The sequence below is a fragment of the Anomalospiza imberbis genome, chromosome 7 (assembly GCF_031753505.1).
Source record: "Anomalospiza imberbis isolate Cuckoo-Finch-1a 21T00152 chromosome 7, ASM3175350v1, whole genome shotgun sequence".
Classification (NCBI taxonomy): Eukaryota; Metazoa; Chordata; class Aves; order Passeriformes; family Viduidae; genus Anomalospiza; species Anomalospiza imberbis.
Window position 1 is genome coordinate 23,268,373 of NC_089687.1, and position 15,499 is coordinate 23,283,871.

Here is a 15,499-nt window from a genome sequence, read left to right on the forward strand (position 1 = left end):
TTGGCCCTAAATTTACATCATATAACAAGGGACTGAACTCACCTAGCAGTCTGACTCCTCTGAGTGAGTTTTATATGCTTCGCTCATTTACTTACATTTTATAAAAGTATTTTATAAATGCGCTAAAATGTAGGTAGATAGATTTTAAATAATGACTGCTGTCAACTATGCTATTTTTCCACAAGTAAGAGTTCCTGACTGTATTGTAGATATTTTCTACTGTGGGAATCCTACTGGAACAAAGCAGTGCCAACAAGTGTCTGATGGTCATAAGTAACAAACTGGACAGACCTGAATGATGTTGAATTTTGTTTTGTACAAAGAACAATTCATACCTCAATAAAGAGTTGTTTCATCTGACAGCTATGAAGTTACAAGGAATCATCAAGTAAAAAAAAAAAGATTACAGAGTCAAAAATTTGAATAAGTAAATGTTGCTTAAAAGACACTGATAGAGAGGAGACTGTCACAGAGAAATCAGACTACAGCCTAAAGTGTGACATTTCCTAGCAGGGTGGGTTATAAACCTCTTCAGCACTAGAAACTTAATCCTACTGACTCTTTTACTTGAAAATCATCCCACTGAATGGGTATGTTTTCAGGAATTAATTTGAGAGCATTCTGTTGTACCAAAGTAGGTTTTAAAATGTAAGGTTTGCAGATAAACCAAATTGTAACAGTGCATTTTCTGTCATTTCTTCTCCAGTTCTGGACACTGTGACTGGTGCTTTGGTTTTAGCAGTGGCAACTGTTTTTGGAACTACAGTAGTTTTTTCATCTTCCTTTTTAATCTAGTTTTTATAGCAGAAATAAAAGTTTCAGTTACATTCAGTCTTGAAAGATATTTGAACAATGAGAAAATATTTTGAAATGGGAACAGGGAAGGAGAATTGAAGGGTTAGATCCTTGTGCACTGCACACATCTCTGTGTTATGTGTATAATGATAAGTATTGTTATACCCTCACACCTATTTAAAGAAAAGTAATCATTAAAAACCCAAAGTTAAAATGCATTTCAGGAGTCAGTCAGTCCACTCCAAACATCAGTCAGAAGATAATTATGAGCATCCTATTAATGAAAACAAGAGAGGAAGATCAAGATGAAATAATTTAGTCTCATTAGCAGTAGGTCTAAAAGTTTGTAAGTGGAATAATCTTAGAAAAAATGAGCTGGAAATGTATAGTTAGTATTTTTTGAGGAAAACAAGAGGCTTGCAAAGAAGAAAGGATAAAACCCAAATATGGCTAAAACAGTGCTATTCACCTTTTCACGTGTTATGCTCACTTGTTCTTGTTTGGTGGCAACTCTTTCTTTACTTTTCGATATTATGACCGGTGCTTTAGGTTTATCAGTAGTAATTACTACCTTAGGTACTGAAGGTTTCATTTCTTCCCTTCTTATCTATTTTTTATGGTAAAGAAAAATAATAGTAATTGATTATGCCTGTTGTCATGATTACAGAACTTTTTTGGAAAGCAGGATAATGTTTCTAGATGTATATCAAGAAGAAAGAGACATGATGTCAGAATTGGAGAAATACCTTTGTACTCAAGATATAGCTTGTTTTATATGCTGAGAGAAGTTCATGCAAAGTCATTAATATATTGCATTAATTTTTATTTGAATGAGAGAAGAATCTTTGTACTTCCTAGTTTATTATATATCATTATGTTTTGTAGAAACTATTTGCATAGAAATTAGTATTATTGACTTAATAGCTAACCCCATCAGTTGAGTGGTTCCACAGTATGGTCTAACAAATGTATTCAATCCTCACACAAATATGAACTTCATTAAATCAAGCTCCACACTACATATCATACCATGAAAAATAACCTTTAAAATTTATATTCATAAATCTACCTTCAGAGATAAATTTGTCATTAAGCATCAGATGAAATTCTGTGTACTGTGGCAATAAAAGCCCTAATGCTCGAAGGGTCTGTAAGAAGGGCAACTTGCTCCTCTGCAGACAAGAGCTGCTATGAGGTCAGTAGCACTGGACCTGCAGAGATGGTGGTCTGGAGTACCTTCTTTCATAAAGTTTTTGTTTAGTCATCTCTTCGTAAAGAAGGACAGGAAAGTTATTTAACAGAGTTTATAAACCAGAGTATCTCGATTGTAGCATTTTTTTACCTGTTCGTGAGCAATGTGCACTTGTTCATGTCTGGTAGATATTTCTTCTCTAGCTCTTGTTATTCTTTCTTGTTCTTTGGCTTTGTCTGTGGCAATTATTACTGTCGGTACTGGAGTTTTCTCTGGTTCTTTTCTCACCTGGATATTTACAAATAGGGAACTTTTTATTTTTATTTTAAAATATAAGGTATATGATTTTCAATATATTTGGAAAAGAGCATAGAAATTAAAGTGAGCAAAGATGTCACATTCTGTATTTTGAAATCATCTACTCTGGAAACAACAATAAAAACATAAACGGACTTTGTACAAAACATTTAACATAAAAATAATAAAACATTGCACAAATGTTTGGTTTGCTACTGAAAGCAGTACTAAAAAAATTGTCTCAGAGAAAAACTGTCCTGCATTGAAATAACTTTGAGAAAGTGTAGGATATTAAAAATAAGCTTTATGAAACTTCCATTTGACAAGAATTTGACTTAGCATTCAAATGCTAAGTTCAGATTGATGCCTGGGTGGATTTCTGTTTCTCAGTGCTTTGAAGAGAGGTTACACTTTCTTCCTCACACATTTCTACTGTAATGCAAATATAACTTTGGCTATAAAAGCTCATCTTCCATTAAATCACATTTTTCTGATAAAATACATGTTAAAATAATCTGAATTCAAATTGCTCATTTGTATTTTCAAAATTTATTTCAATGCAGAATGAGCTTTTCCTCCATTTTTTCTGACCCCCTGTGCTGCCAACAGACAAAGCAGGCTACAAATGGCAAGCTTAGAGACAATATCAGAACACCCCCCCACACACACACCCGGCCCCCCAACAAATTTTAAGAGCTGGTTTCTACATGTCAATTCTTTAAATGATCAAGAATACTATCTAGTAAATTGCTATATTATATGAAAAAAGAGAGGTTTGTCTAGGTTAATGTTTTGCAAATTTATCTATCACATTCTTAGGTATAAATAATGGAAGTGAAATAAAAAAGGATAGAGTAATCATAGAGAAGAGACAGGAAAATGATAGCACTGTAAACTGGAAGAGTGAACATATATAAAAGGGACAAGTAATAACAGTATCTCATTTTTCTTCTTCATAGGTTTGTCTTTTATATGAGATATCAGATTTTTGCACAAGGTAGGGCATAAAAAATCTCAGGTACAATCTGTATTCACCTTTCCAGGAGAGATGTGTCTTTGTTCTTGTGAAGTTACAAGTCCTTCTCTAGTTCTCGATATCACTGTTTGTTTTGTGGCTTTTTCACTGGTAACTACTACCATTGCCTCCTTTTTCATCTGATTTTTGTAGCAACAAACAAAAAAAAAACCAAAGCCTTAGAAATCATTTTAAAAAATTGATCATCAAAATAAGAGAACAAGGAAAAATAAGAGAGGAATTCAAGGAAAAATACTAAGGGAGAATTATGTTATTTCTGGTGGGGAAATTATAAATGAGATATTAGAGAAAAAAGTTTCATCATTCTAAGAATAATGTTAGAGAATGAAGGAGAAGAGAGAATAGAGGATCACTTTCAGAGAAAGCATCCTTAAACCTAAAAAGAGTAATTAGTTCAATCCTGTTATGATGGAATGCAATGGTGTAAGTGAACCTGAGCATTCCTTTACAGTCTAGGTATTCTAGATGAGTATGCATGCTTTTGCAGTGCACTGGGTGATATCTTGTTAATTCCTCACAGTGAATCATGCCTTGTTTGCATGTTGGATGAAGGGATAAAGGGAAATCATAGAATGTCTGTGCTCTATTTCTACCTGCTCATGAACAGGCTGAACATGGACTGCAGTCATTGCTGTCCTTTTAGCAGTTTGCTCTGCAGCACCTGGAGCTGGTTCTCTCACCATGGCTTGATCCACAGCAGCAACAACTGTAGCAATAGCTGCTGTTTTTTCACTGTCCTTTCTCACCTATATTAGTCACATCAAAAGACATTTTTCATATTTTGCATACATTCAGAAGAAGCAGAAAACAAGTACAGAGACAGAGTGTTGCAAAGAAGCATTTCCACATCTGCAGCAGAACTTTCTCAATAGCAGATGCACACAAGGTTTTACACATAGCCTCTCAGATTCCATTTAGCAGATCTGTCCAGCAGTGGTGAGACCCCACACAAACCAAATCCAGTATTTTTTCCAGAAAGAGACTTTACCTCTCTAGCACCAGTGGCCACCTCGCCAGCAGCAGTGCCAGTAACAGTAACTTGTTCTTGGACCCCGTATCGCCCTTCCCATCTTTCTTCAGTGACTTGGGTAGTGCTTGTAGATACTCTTGTTTCTTGCATCTGGGATTCCATGGTTCCAGCATATCCTTCCTGCTTCCAAGGAGGAAGGACATCAGCCCCAGCTGGTGTCACTACATGTGGTTTACGGATTGGAGATGGAGATTTCACTGGTCTAATAGGTGAGGTGGAGATTCTCCCAGCAGGAGAAACTGACCTATTAAAAAAAAAAAAAATAGAGTATCAATATCTTTAATCTACTGCCACAGAGTGATAACTGTATAAACAACTTCAGCCTGAACTTGAACTCACTCCCCATATAGGGTATCTCCAGTAATGTGTAGTTTCATTTTAAGAAAGGTTTTTGAGAGGTTCTACTTGTAAATTACGCCTAACTTATTTTACCATTATGCCTAATTCTTGTCATTCTCATAACTTTAACATGTCTTTGTAGTAGCTTAGTTTCCAAAAAGAAATAAGAACAAATGGCAAAAGAAATTTCAGTCAACCACATATATTTGAAATATACAAATGATTTTGCATTTGCTCTATCCTATTTCTTCTAATAGGAATAATACAGAAGGCTCACAGTCTGTAAATACTACATAAGACATTCATGGTCCAGTCTCTGTAGAGAGACAAAATCGTAATTGTAACCAATCTTTAGAAAAATGTCATGTGGCAACCACCTAGCAAAACAACTGGATGTTCCCCTGTACTACATCTTATTTTCACGTGTTACCCATATATATACACCCACAATCCAGGCGAATTTCTTATCAGTGCCTAATATTTTTCCCCACACTTATATTTATAGATCTCTTACACAATAATTTATATCCACTTGGAAAGTGCTAGTTTCTAAATTCTGATATTCCAAAAATTCAATCCTAATCCTAGCAGACAGTTTTAAGGCATTTTCCAAAATTCTTAAACAGGCTTTCTAACTTAGAATTTCTTTGAGTGATACTTTTTGTGCTGTATTTCCCAGAGAACGTTAACAAATAGCAGCAGTAGGGGGCAGCAGCATCATGTTAATATTTAGATTTCTTTTTTTTCTAACGTGTTGTATGTCTAAAAGGGATCTGCCTAGCAAGGGAGGGCAAATTTCTAGTTCTATATGTGCTCTAGATGTCGCTATTGAATTCCTTTTTCATTTATGCAGTTTGTTAGTTACTGCTAGCTGCTATTGATCCACTTATTCCTGTCCTTGCAAGTTATTATCTGTGAGGCAAAATTCACCAACACATTCAGCTCTGGCAACTTAAATGGGGCTCTTCTGAGCATTCAGCTTGGAGACATTCCTTCCATGATTCTGGTACTTCAGGATACTGAAACTGAAGGGCTTCCAAAACACTCTTTGCTTTACCTGCCCCTCAGCACAGACCTCATGGGGTCTCCCAGACCACGAACCTTGCTCTTCACATCACTCACTTTCCCTCTCTAGACCTTCTACACAGCAGAAATAAACTTCATTTTTCCATAACCACATTTAGCTTGCCTACCTTCAAAATATTATTTCTGTAGTTATTACCAGCAGATACACGGAACACAAGCTCAATTTTTTTTACATATTCTTTCACTCTGTTTGCCACTCATCAGTGTCATTGCTCTTTTCTCTGTTCATCTAAAATAATCAAGATCCAACTGCTCTACTGTTTTTTTCTGTTTTGTCTTGAAATTGAGCTGTGAGTGCTACTTTGGCTCTATGTAGAGCAATCAAATGGGATTTTCTACAATAGGGGATAGAAGTCTACATAGGCGACCCACACTTATATAGCAGTGGCAAATATAGCACATTATAGCTCACCATCAGAGAAAAAAAATCAGTCATTAATAAGTTGATGCATTCTTTCATTTTATACTGTGCTCTCATTCTACAGCATTACTTCTATATGTAAAAGTGATTCCAAAAGCAATATTGCCCAAAAGAATAGTAAATTTACCTTACTGGTGAAGGTGTTGGTGCTCTGACATGTCTTACAGGTGATGGTGATTGTCTAACGGGCGATGGTGATTGCTGTCGTGCCATTTGTGCTTTTGCAGCAGTTGTCGGGGTTGGTGATTTTGATGTAGGTCTAGGAGGCATTCGTGGAGGTGCCTTGTGTGGGAGCTGTTGGGTAGTTGCACCTTCTATAACCATTTCAACACTTGTAAGTGATCTGGCATCGAAGTGGGCTTCAGTCTTCTGCAAAGAAAAACAAGAAAAGAAAAACTAGGGTGAGGGACTGTAGAAGTAATCCTCCTCATTTTAGCCATACCTGCTTTGTTTTTGAAAATTATACCTTTTCAATTCTGGCTTGTCTTGTTTGTGAAATCTGAGCAGTCGAAACAATTGTCTTTGTCTTTTTAGCAGGAACGGCTTCTTCCTCGCCTTTTGAAAGAAAACATGGTCAGAAGAATTGCATATGGCAACAATCAATAAACAGAGAAATAAATGAATGGTCAACTCCAATTATATAAAAATTTACATATACAACTGAAAAATACTTAACCATCTGTTTTGCCTTCAGTATCTATAGACAGATAATTATGAAAACAGTTGAAACGGTATTACTGCATTACCAAGTCATTAGAAAAAAACTCAAAGGAAAACAGAATACATTCATTGTTGATTCTTCATGTCAGTCCTGGATCTAAAATGATTACAGAGTCTCTAAGCCTGACTGAGGTGAAATCCAAGAAAGACTGCTCTGGGTAGCATGTTTTCCTGCCACAATTCTCTAAGAACTGTCTTCATCCTTACCAGCCTCCTTCGCAAGACCATGTACAGCTATGCAGTCTAATATCTCTATTCTATCAAAGCCAACTTACAAATAAAACTTTGAGAGATCTACAGACCAAAACGAAAACAACTCAAGGTATTCCACACCTTTGCATTAACTGTATCCTCTCCTTAAGGAAGACCCATTCTGGAGAAAAGGACGGTTTAAATCTCAGACAAAAATATTTGGCAAATTTCGTCAAAAACACTGCTTTATTTTACAGCAAGTTAATAACTCTTGAGAAAGAAATTATGAATTAACTTGTTGATATAACTGCAATGAAATGGTGCATATTACACCACTACTATTAATGCTCTGATTTTCATGGCCTGCAACTTCAGCTCTGTTACCTTGAATTAGCAATTCAGCTGTTGAAGTAGCACGTCCCATACTATTTGTGGCATTTACGGAATAGGTGCCGGAGTCTTCAGGATATGCTTCTGCAATTATTAAGCTGTAAAGGTCTCCTTCTTGTAAAATTTTAAAATCGGGGGAACTTTTAATTTCTACTCCATCCCGATAGAACTTCACCACAGGTGTAGGGATTCCAGTCACTCTCACGTCAAGTCGAACTTGACTTCCCTGTCTTGCAGTCATGCTCTGTAGTCGTTGTGAGAAGTTTGGTGGTGCTGTTGCAGCTGCATTTTTATTGAAGAAGTAAATAGAAAAACAATAGTGTCTGCTAAAAAGAATGGCAAGTACTAGATACTTTCATTACTAGAAGTGCATGAGGTCTATTTCTTCTTCACATGCTACTGACAGATTATAGTACCTTCTGAAACATTCAAAATATTATTTCTGATTACACCTATGATTGCAAATGTTTTTAGAATTACAGACACATTACTTGTAACCATAGGCATTAAGCACAGTCTCTTGGTATGGCCCTTTATGTGTCTTATTTGTTTAAATATCATTGAAACCATTAGATATCATTAATGGCTCCATCCTGCAGAACTTCATCCTCTCTTTTATGGGCAATTTCAATGTAGCCAGCAAGACAGACCATAAGGAACTACATGCATAAGGCCTGAGCCAGAAGCTTGTAATCATGAATATGAATTTGCAAGATCAAGATTAAACGTTATACAGTTGAAATGTAAAGGACATTGTTAGACTTTCCTGCTGAGAATACGTGCTGAGTTCTAGACTGCTTTAGGAAAAGAAATGTGGTTTGCTATTTTTTGCTGACCATGTACTTGAAATCTGAACTATTTCATTATGTGAAAATCTCCTTCACACTGCTAGCAGGCAGAGAGAGGTGCCTTTCTTTGGCTGCTATGTACCTGTGACAAGCAGCTCAGCAGTACTAGTTGCTTGCCCAGATCCATTGGTGGCTTGCACAGTGTATCTCCCGCTGTTGGCTTCTGTCACGGTGGGGATCACCAGTCTAGCGCGGCCATCACTAAACGAGATCTGCACACCGGGTAGAGTTGCAGCAGAGAGAACCTGGCCATCCCGAAACCAGTTCACCTCAGGAACTGGGAAACCTACAGAAAAAGGAAGACAAATGGAGATCAAGACATTATGAAATGCCAGACATGAAAAATTACCATGCATACACAGTTGCGGTGGAGCATAATGCCATAGGTGCAGATATATTTCCAGTGCCACAGTGGCAAAGAAATTTGGTTTTAGAAAGATCTCTAAAATGCACAGAGCAATAGGGCAGCTGCACTGGCTCCTGCGTTCAGTAAATCACTTGAATAATGAGAAAACTGTAGAGTTTAGCAATCTTACTAAGAAATAGAAGTCCATCAAAATCATGAGGAAGATGAATTAATTAATGTAAGCTATTTTTAAAATGTATTTGCTAGTATCTAAGTAAGACTGCTTATTGCTAGCATATTTATCCAGTCCAATAGTCTGGAGATAATGTAAAGACCAGTATTTCCAACCAAATGAAGCATATGTTCTAAGGCTAGAAAATGAAGTGACAGAAAAAGTGGCTGCTGTAGACATTAAAAACAAATGCTAGCAAAGTTTTGGGGGTTTTACTTTCTTTCTTCTGGAATTTTTTGAGTTTGATCAACAGCAATCATCTGGAATCAACTGTTGTTAAAATATATTATTCTTTTTTTTGTCAGGGTCATGAGCAAGAGTCTTTGGGTCAGAAAAATTTCAATTTTAATGACAGCTGATTTTTGGTTGATTTTAGATTGCCTGCAGAAATTCTCTTCTCAGTGTTCTACTCAGCCAAATTTATTTAGCGACTTAAATCCACTTGATGAACAAGTGAAATTCTTATATGAACCACATAAGGAAAACTGGTAATTTAAGGAGATGATTCCAGCTCAAAGTCTGTTGTGTAGTTCTAGAACATAATTTCTTCAAAATTAAAATCCTCCCAAATTCACTTAATGTATATCTCTACTCAACCCAAATCACCAGTTGTGCTGCATGGGGGCTAAGGAAAGAGATCTGAGACTGCATTTATAGATGAATTAATTTTCCCAGTTCTAATGTCTGGGGTTTGGAAAACCCCAGGTGCACAGAATTCTTCTTCCTTTCTAGAGTATTCTTCCTATACACTGAATAAATTATTAGGGAATTTGACGTGCAAGAAAAATGACTGTATGAGACTAAAGTGAGAGAGAAGCTGATATGTAGATTGAAGCTTTCACTGGTTCACTGCAGTCCTATCAGACTTGGTTAGGAAAGTTTAAAATCTTATTCACAGTAAAGCACAGATATTTAGATAAATGTAAAATAGGAACACACACACAGAGAAAGAAAATGTGGACAGTTTTAGGAAGGATTAGATATCAAAAGGGTAAAAGTACATTTAAGCATTGTTAATTTCACAGATGGAAGTTGTTAAATAGTCCTGATGGGATGGTATAATTCAATTTTGTGCTATTGGTGTAGGGCAACTTGGGTATTATCATCATAAACTTAGAGTATGCAGCAGACCCCAGTGATTTCATTCAGAGCTATGTGTCTTCAATTTTGTGAAAATTAGTTTAAAATTTTTTTAAGCTAGGCAGCCCCCCAAAACATATCCTTAGTAGTGAATTTCTTGAAACATTGTCAAAAGTTCTATTTTCTTGTGGTGGTATTATATGATGATTAGGAATAATGGGAGTTTCTGTGGCATGTTGAAAAAGGCCTGCACTTTTAAAATGGAGTCTATTTTGATGTCTCAAACTGCTATATACAAGGGATCCAAAGCTAAAAGCCCTTTTAGAAATCTGAGCCCAAGTTTATATTAAAAACTCACAAATTTAAAACCCACAAATTTTCTAGCACTCTGCTAGTCCCAGGTCACAGAGCTAGGTATGATCTAACTTAAATTATAGATATATGTGCCTGGTCTCTATGGATTAGGGTTTTACTTCTACATGTCTCAAATACACGATGATTTGACTGTTACTGACCAGGACAATTGTTTTCCATTTTAAAACTGTCCTTAAGTTTTTTGAACTTTAATACCAAAAAGAAGAAAATCGACCTGAAGTGCCTCAAATTCACCACTTAAGTAATTGAATTCATTAAGATTCTCCTGACAATGATGTGAGAGGGACTGCCAACTTGTGTATGATCTGTGCGCTGCTTTCAAAAACAAGATTTATGTAAAGGCTATTTTGCACTGGGTAATGCCTGAAAATACCAGTTCAACAAAGGTAAGCAGTGCACAGGTTAATTCTTTATGAAAAAATTCAAACTCGATCAGTACTGTGGAGACATGGGCTTGGCACAGTTCTAATGCCAGCAACACTTCTGACTTTCTTGTCTCATGACTCAGTCACTGGTGACCCAGTAGTCTCCCCCTGTGACAGTGTCCTGGGTGCTCTGGTGTTTGCTGCTTTTAATAACAGGGCTTGTGTGTTCTGTGCTTTCTGTTACATGCTGGGTATATTCATCTGATATCATCCCTTTGTAATGTGACACTTAATTCACATTCTAATACAGCAGCACAGTTCATTTGTTCAAGTTTACACACAGCAAAATTACATCTCAGGTGGTTGCTAAGCTCTTCTGGATACTCTTAGATTAACTGAGCTCATCACACTTGTACTGTTGCTCTGTATTAATACTTGACCTGTGTATAATGGACCAGTGTTATTAGAGAAAAATTCTGATTTTTAAACACACAGTAATTCATGACAGATAGAAAGGGTAGACATTACAGCAGGATAAAGCTGTGTAGTCCTTTATTTATGCTATAAGTTATAGTAAAAACCTTTCCTGTTTTTTATGCTGTAGCAAATTAAATGTCAAGCTACTGTCAGATCTTTCAAACCTGGGGGATGTTTTTAGGGTAGGAAGGATATACCAGAATCTCACAATGTGAAAGACCTAACAAGAGGTTGGCTCACAAGATATTTGAGACTAACATACAGATATGGCATATGCTATTAGAAATACTGCTGTATCTTCACTTAGTAAGAAATCAAGTTCCCCTCCCAAGTACTCCATAATATCACAAAATGAAATTATCCAAAATCACACATTGAATAATAATACTAGCATCCTAACTTTTTCTGATCATATTTTTAGGTATTCATAGTAATAATAAGTATTGTAAAAGTGGAAAAAAATTTCACAGAAGATTTACAGTGTAGAGGCAAGAAGAGAAAAACAGGGAAATTAACTGAAGAATAAGGGCCAAATAATAGAACATGGCATGAAAAAATGTCACAGATGTAGACTGCAGAACATGTTCAAACACCTTGTGTGAGCCAGTGTTATGCAAAGGGACCAAGGGATGAAATGCATGGACCATAGATGTCAGAGATCTTTATAGCTGCATAGATCATGTAGTTGCACCTGTCACAGAGCATCTGAGTAGTGCTTTATGGTATGTGGATCATCACATTGCTAATGCCTGTAAGACAATATAATTCCACCAGCAGGAACACGTGTCATTTCTCCTTAGTCACTGCCGAGGTCAGAGACACTTAGAGCAGGGTGTTGGGTCACTTAGAACAGAGTGTTGGGTCTCTGGTAATGCTATCTCAGGGGTTTGCTTGGTGTTTTGCACAAGATAGGGTGTTTGAGTACTATGTAGACTGGAAAAATCAAGTATCCTTTAAATTGCGTGGTATCTTTAAATTGCATGGGCAATTTATATTAATCCAGCCTTGTGCTACATCATGATCACCATACACATCTATTATTTAGCACACTAGGGTTTTCTGCCCTCTTCAGTGGCTAGTTGGGCCTAGATTTTGTGCTTTTAATCCCTCTGGAATTAGGTAAACTCAAGGGCATGGGAAGCAGAAATACAGTTTAGCTAGAGTAAAGCTTAACAAAAGGTCTTGGAAGAGCTAGCATAAACCCTGCTTTCTGCACCCTGACTTTTAATTCTGCCCAGTCATTATCCAAATGAGATTATTCTTTCTGCAGCCACATGAAGTTCCCTTATTAGCGCAGTATGTATTTTTATGCATATACATTTAAAGGAGCTGTTCAGCACTGTATGATACGGATATATATCCATATTCCAGCACTCATTTTTACCTATTCATACCTGATTATGATCCATGAAAAATGTCATTATTTTTCTTAGCATACACATTAGAAAATAAATTAGTGCTAAACAATAACAAATCTTGGGAGAATGAATCAAAACCTTACCACTAATATGAGCCTCAAAGGTTGCGGCACTACCCTCCAGTGCCACAACGCTTTGTAACGGCTGTGTAAATGTTGGTGCTTTCGTCGTCATCTTTACAGGCACTCTGCAAGCAAAATAAGCCCATAATTAGATATCAATGGTGGAAATGTTATTATATCCACACACTTCTTGCAAGATTTTAAGAATATATGTAACTATTCGCTGAAGAATTTACTCTTCTCAGTTTTACATCAGAACGACCTGGTGAAATTAAAAGATTGTGGGTTTTGACAAATTTGTATAGCAAATTACTCTTGGAACATGCTTGGCTGAATTGGATGGGAAACCATTATATTCACTGGAGCTGTGCTTTGGCATTGCAAGTATGCAGCAGGAGACACAATTCTGCTTGACTCACTGTGTGACCTTCCATAGGTCATTCAGGCTCTCTCTCTTTGTCTGCTAACTTGTTTTATCTGACAGGAAAAGATTACCCTGTATAATTTTAAAAAAATATTTTGCTGGTGCAAAATATTTGCATTCTGCAATGACAAGACAACTAGGTCACTAAGAAGCAGTTGAAAGAAATGTGGAAGTCTACAATGTATTTGGCTTATTAATGCAAATAATACATTATTAATAAATTATTATTAATAAATAATAATATTACTGAATGTTGCAATATTAATAATGCAATAATGGCAAAAATGCCAAAAGACTCTATTTTTAAAGCACTCTGTAAGTACTGAATAATTTCACTTTACAGAAGCATATCAGTATTAAAGATGCAGATAAAATTCTCTTTCTTAGAGAGTATCTCAGTGGAATTTTGAATATGGGAGGACAGCCACCTTCGAAATGTGAGCTAGGATATAAAGTAGCCACTGACACTGATGGCTTGAACAACTGCAAAGCCATGTGAAATCTGAAAGAAAGTTTGCTTTCTCTTGCTATGCCACAAGACCCTACTTTGAAATAACACTGACACTAGAAAAGCTTGTGTGTTGATATTTTATATTTGTATGACCTGTTTATTAACTGATGTTGAATTGTGCAGTTTTTAAAAAGGTGGCTATTATTTTCTTAATATTATCATACAGCCATTAAATTTACATTTTTTCTCATTAAAAAATTTCACTTGGAACATATCTGGTATCAACAAACAGGGGTTAATCCCACAATACTTCAAGGCAAACTTACATATTTACTTCCATTTACTTTTGTTCTTGTGCCTGATTTTGTAACAGTCCTAAGCTTAATTTAAAATGAGAAAGTGAAGTTTCTTTCACTATGAGTCAAATTTATTCCACCTCTCACAGAGGTGAAAATTCTTCATTACATGGGTCCCTTCATAGAAATCAGGGCCTGATGCATACATGCAATAAGAGCATAAGGGTAGAACTGGATATTGAATTGGGATTTTCAGGTTCAGTTTTGACTATGTTTTGAAGCTCAGCTAAGATAAATGGGAATAATTTTATAATACAATTAAGTTTCCAGAAGAGATCAGAAATAACTTAATAAAGAAGAATTTCCATTGAGATCCCACAAAGTTTCTATATTTCTTTGTCCAAGCATATTCTGGTGATGAAGATCTGATCTTATAAGGCTTCTTGTATAATTAGAATTGAAAGTATGCATCTAAAATGTCATGTTCCAGAAATAACCTTCACAGCCATGAATGACAGCAGACAAGTGTTCCAGAGCTGCCGTGTAACTGATACCTTAGCAGTTGTTTTCCTTAAAAAGTCATCAGCACTTAGCTGATACCATGTGCATTTTATCAGAGCTATTCTTGGAGCTTCTCAGTTTATCTCTCAGCAGCATAACCTTGAACACTCCCAACAGAAAGGAGTTTTAAAGTTAAGCACATGTTTCCATGCACTTTTAAAATCTTAATTTATGTGGCCTTAAGCAATGAAATATACTGAAAAATAAAACCTTTTTGCTGTGAGTTATCATAGCTTACTCCAGAAATTAAGGCTATAACCTTGACAGAGAATGTAAATGTTTCATGTCTATACCCTGAAATCTACAACCCCCTGTGAGAAAATTTATAAATAATAGATTGTATCAGAATTATTAATGACTGATAAAACACTTATTACACCAGCAGAAACATGCTACTAACCTGATCTCTCAAAGTGCCTGCAAGAGTGGGCTAAGCCCAACGAAATCTTCTTGAACGACGTCCTTATCCAGAGTAAGATTTTTTTAGACAATCCCAGCATGAGAATTGAAGAGCCTCTAATCATAAAAACAAAACTACACAGTCTTGACAGTGTAGTTTTGTTTTTTTGCAATCCCTACACCCGAGGCGAGGCGGGGAATGCACGACTGCTCAGAAGTGCTAACATAGTTGTTTCGCTTTATATACCCCAGCTCTGCTGACACGTCTGCCTCATCATGTCAGTGCCAGTTCTGATTGGTTTCCTGAAAGAAAGTTTCTTGTGAGAGGGGATTCACTCTCTGTAACCATACACCACCTGTTGGTTTTGATTGACAATGCTAATTTTGGAGGCACAAAAGGGATTCACTGAGAAAATCTCAGCCGTTCCAAAGCTTTTGATTTATAATTCAATTTAGTTTACCAAGTGCAGTTTACATTGTAATTTTCCTAATTCATAATCACAAGACAAAGAAAACAATAAAAAGCATTTTAGCAGGGCATATGGACAAGTGAGATTCAGTCTTACTTTCTTTCATTATAAAACATCCAGGAAGCCACACCAAATGCATATGTCAATCACCAGGCTAAATAAGTTAGCTGAGCTCAGACAAGTGGCTGCACACTTTT

At 36.2% G+C, this 15,499-nt stretch overlaps 1 protein-coding gene across 1 annotated transcript in view; it reads right to left on the bottom strand.

The window, feature by feature from the left end:
- TTN (titin) overlaps positions 1-15,058 on the bottom strand; it is a 239,148-nt gene extending 224,090 nt beyond the window's left edge. Inside the window, 11 exon segments of the mRNA XM_068195998.1 lie at positions 1,265-1,402; positions 2,138-2,275; positions 3,320-3,439; positions 3,914-4,066; positions 4,309-4,594; positions 6,324-6,565; positions 6,663-6,751; positions 7,493-7,780; positions 8,429-8,632; positions 12,723-12,826; positions 14,834-15,058. Of these exon segments, the coding sequence (XP_068052099.1) occupies positions 1,265-1,402; positions 2,138-2,275; positions 3,320-3,439; positions 3,914-4,066; positions 4,309-4,594; positions 6,324-6,565; positions 6,663-6,751; positions 7,493-7,780; positions 8,429-8,632; positions 12,723-12,813 (1,749 nt within the window). The 5' untranslated portion in view covers positions 12,814-12,826; positions 14,834-15,058.
- Positions 15,059-15,499: the final 441 nt, after the last annotated feature.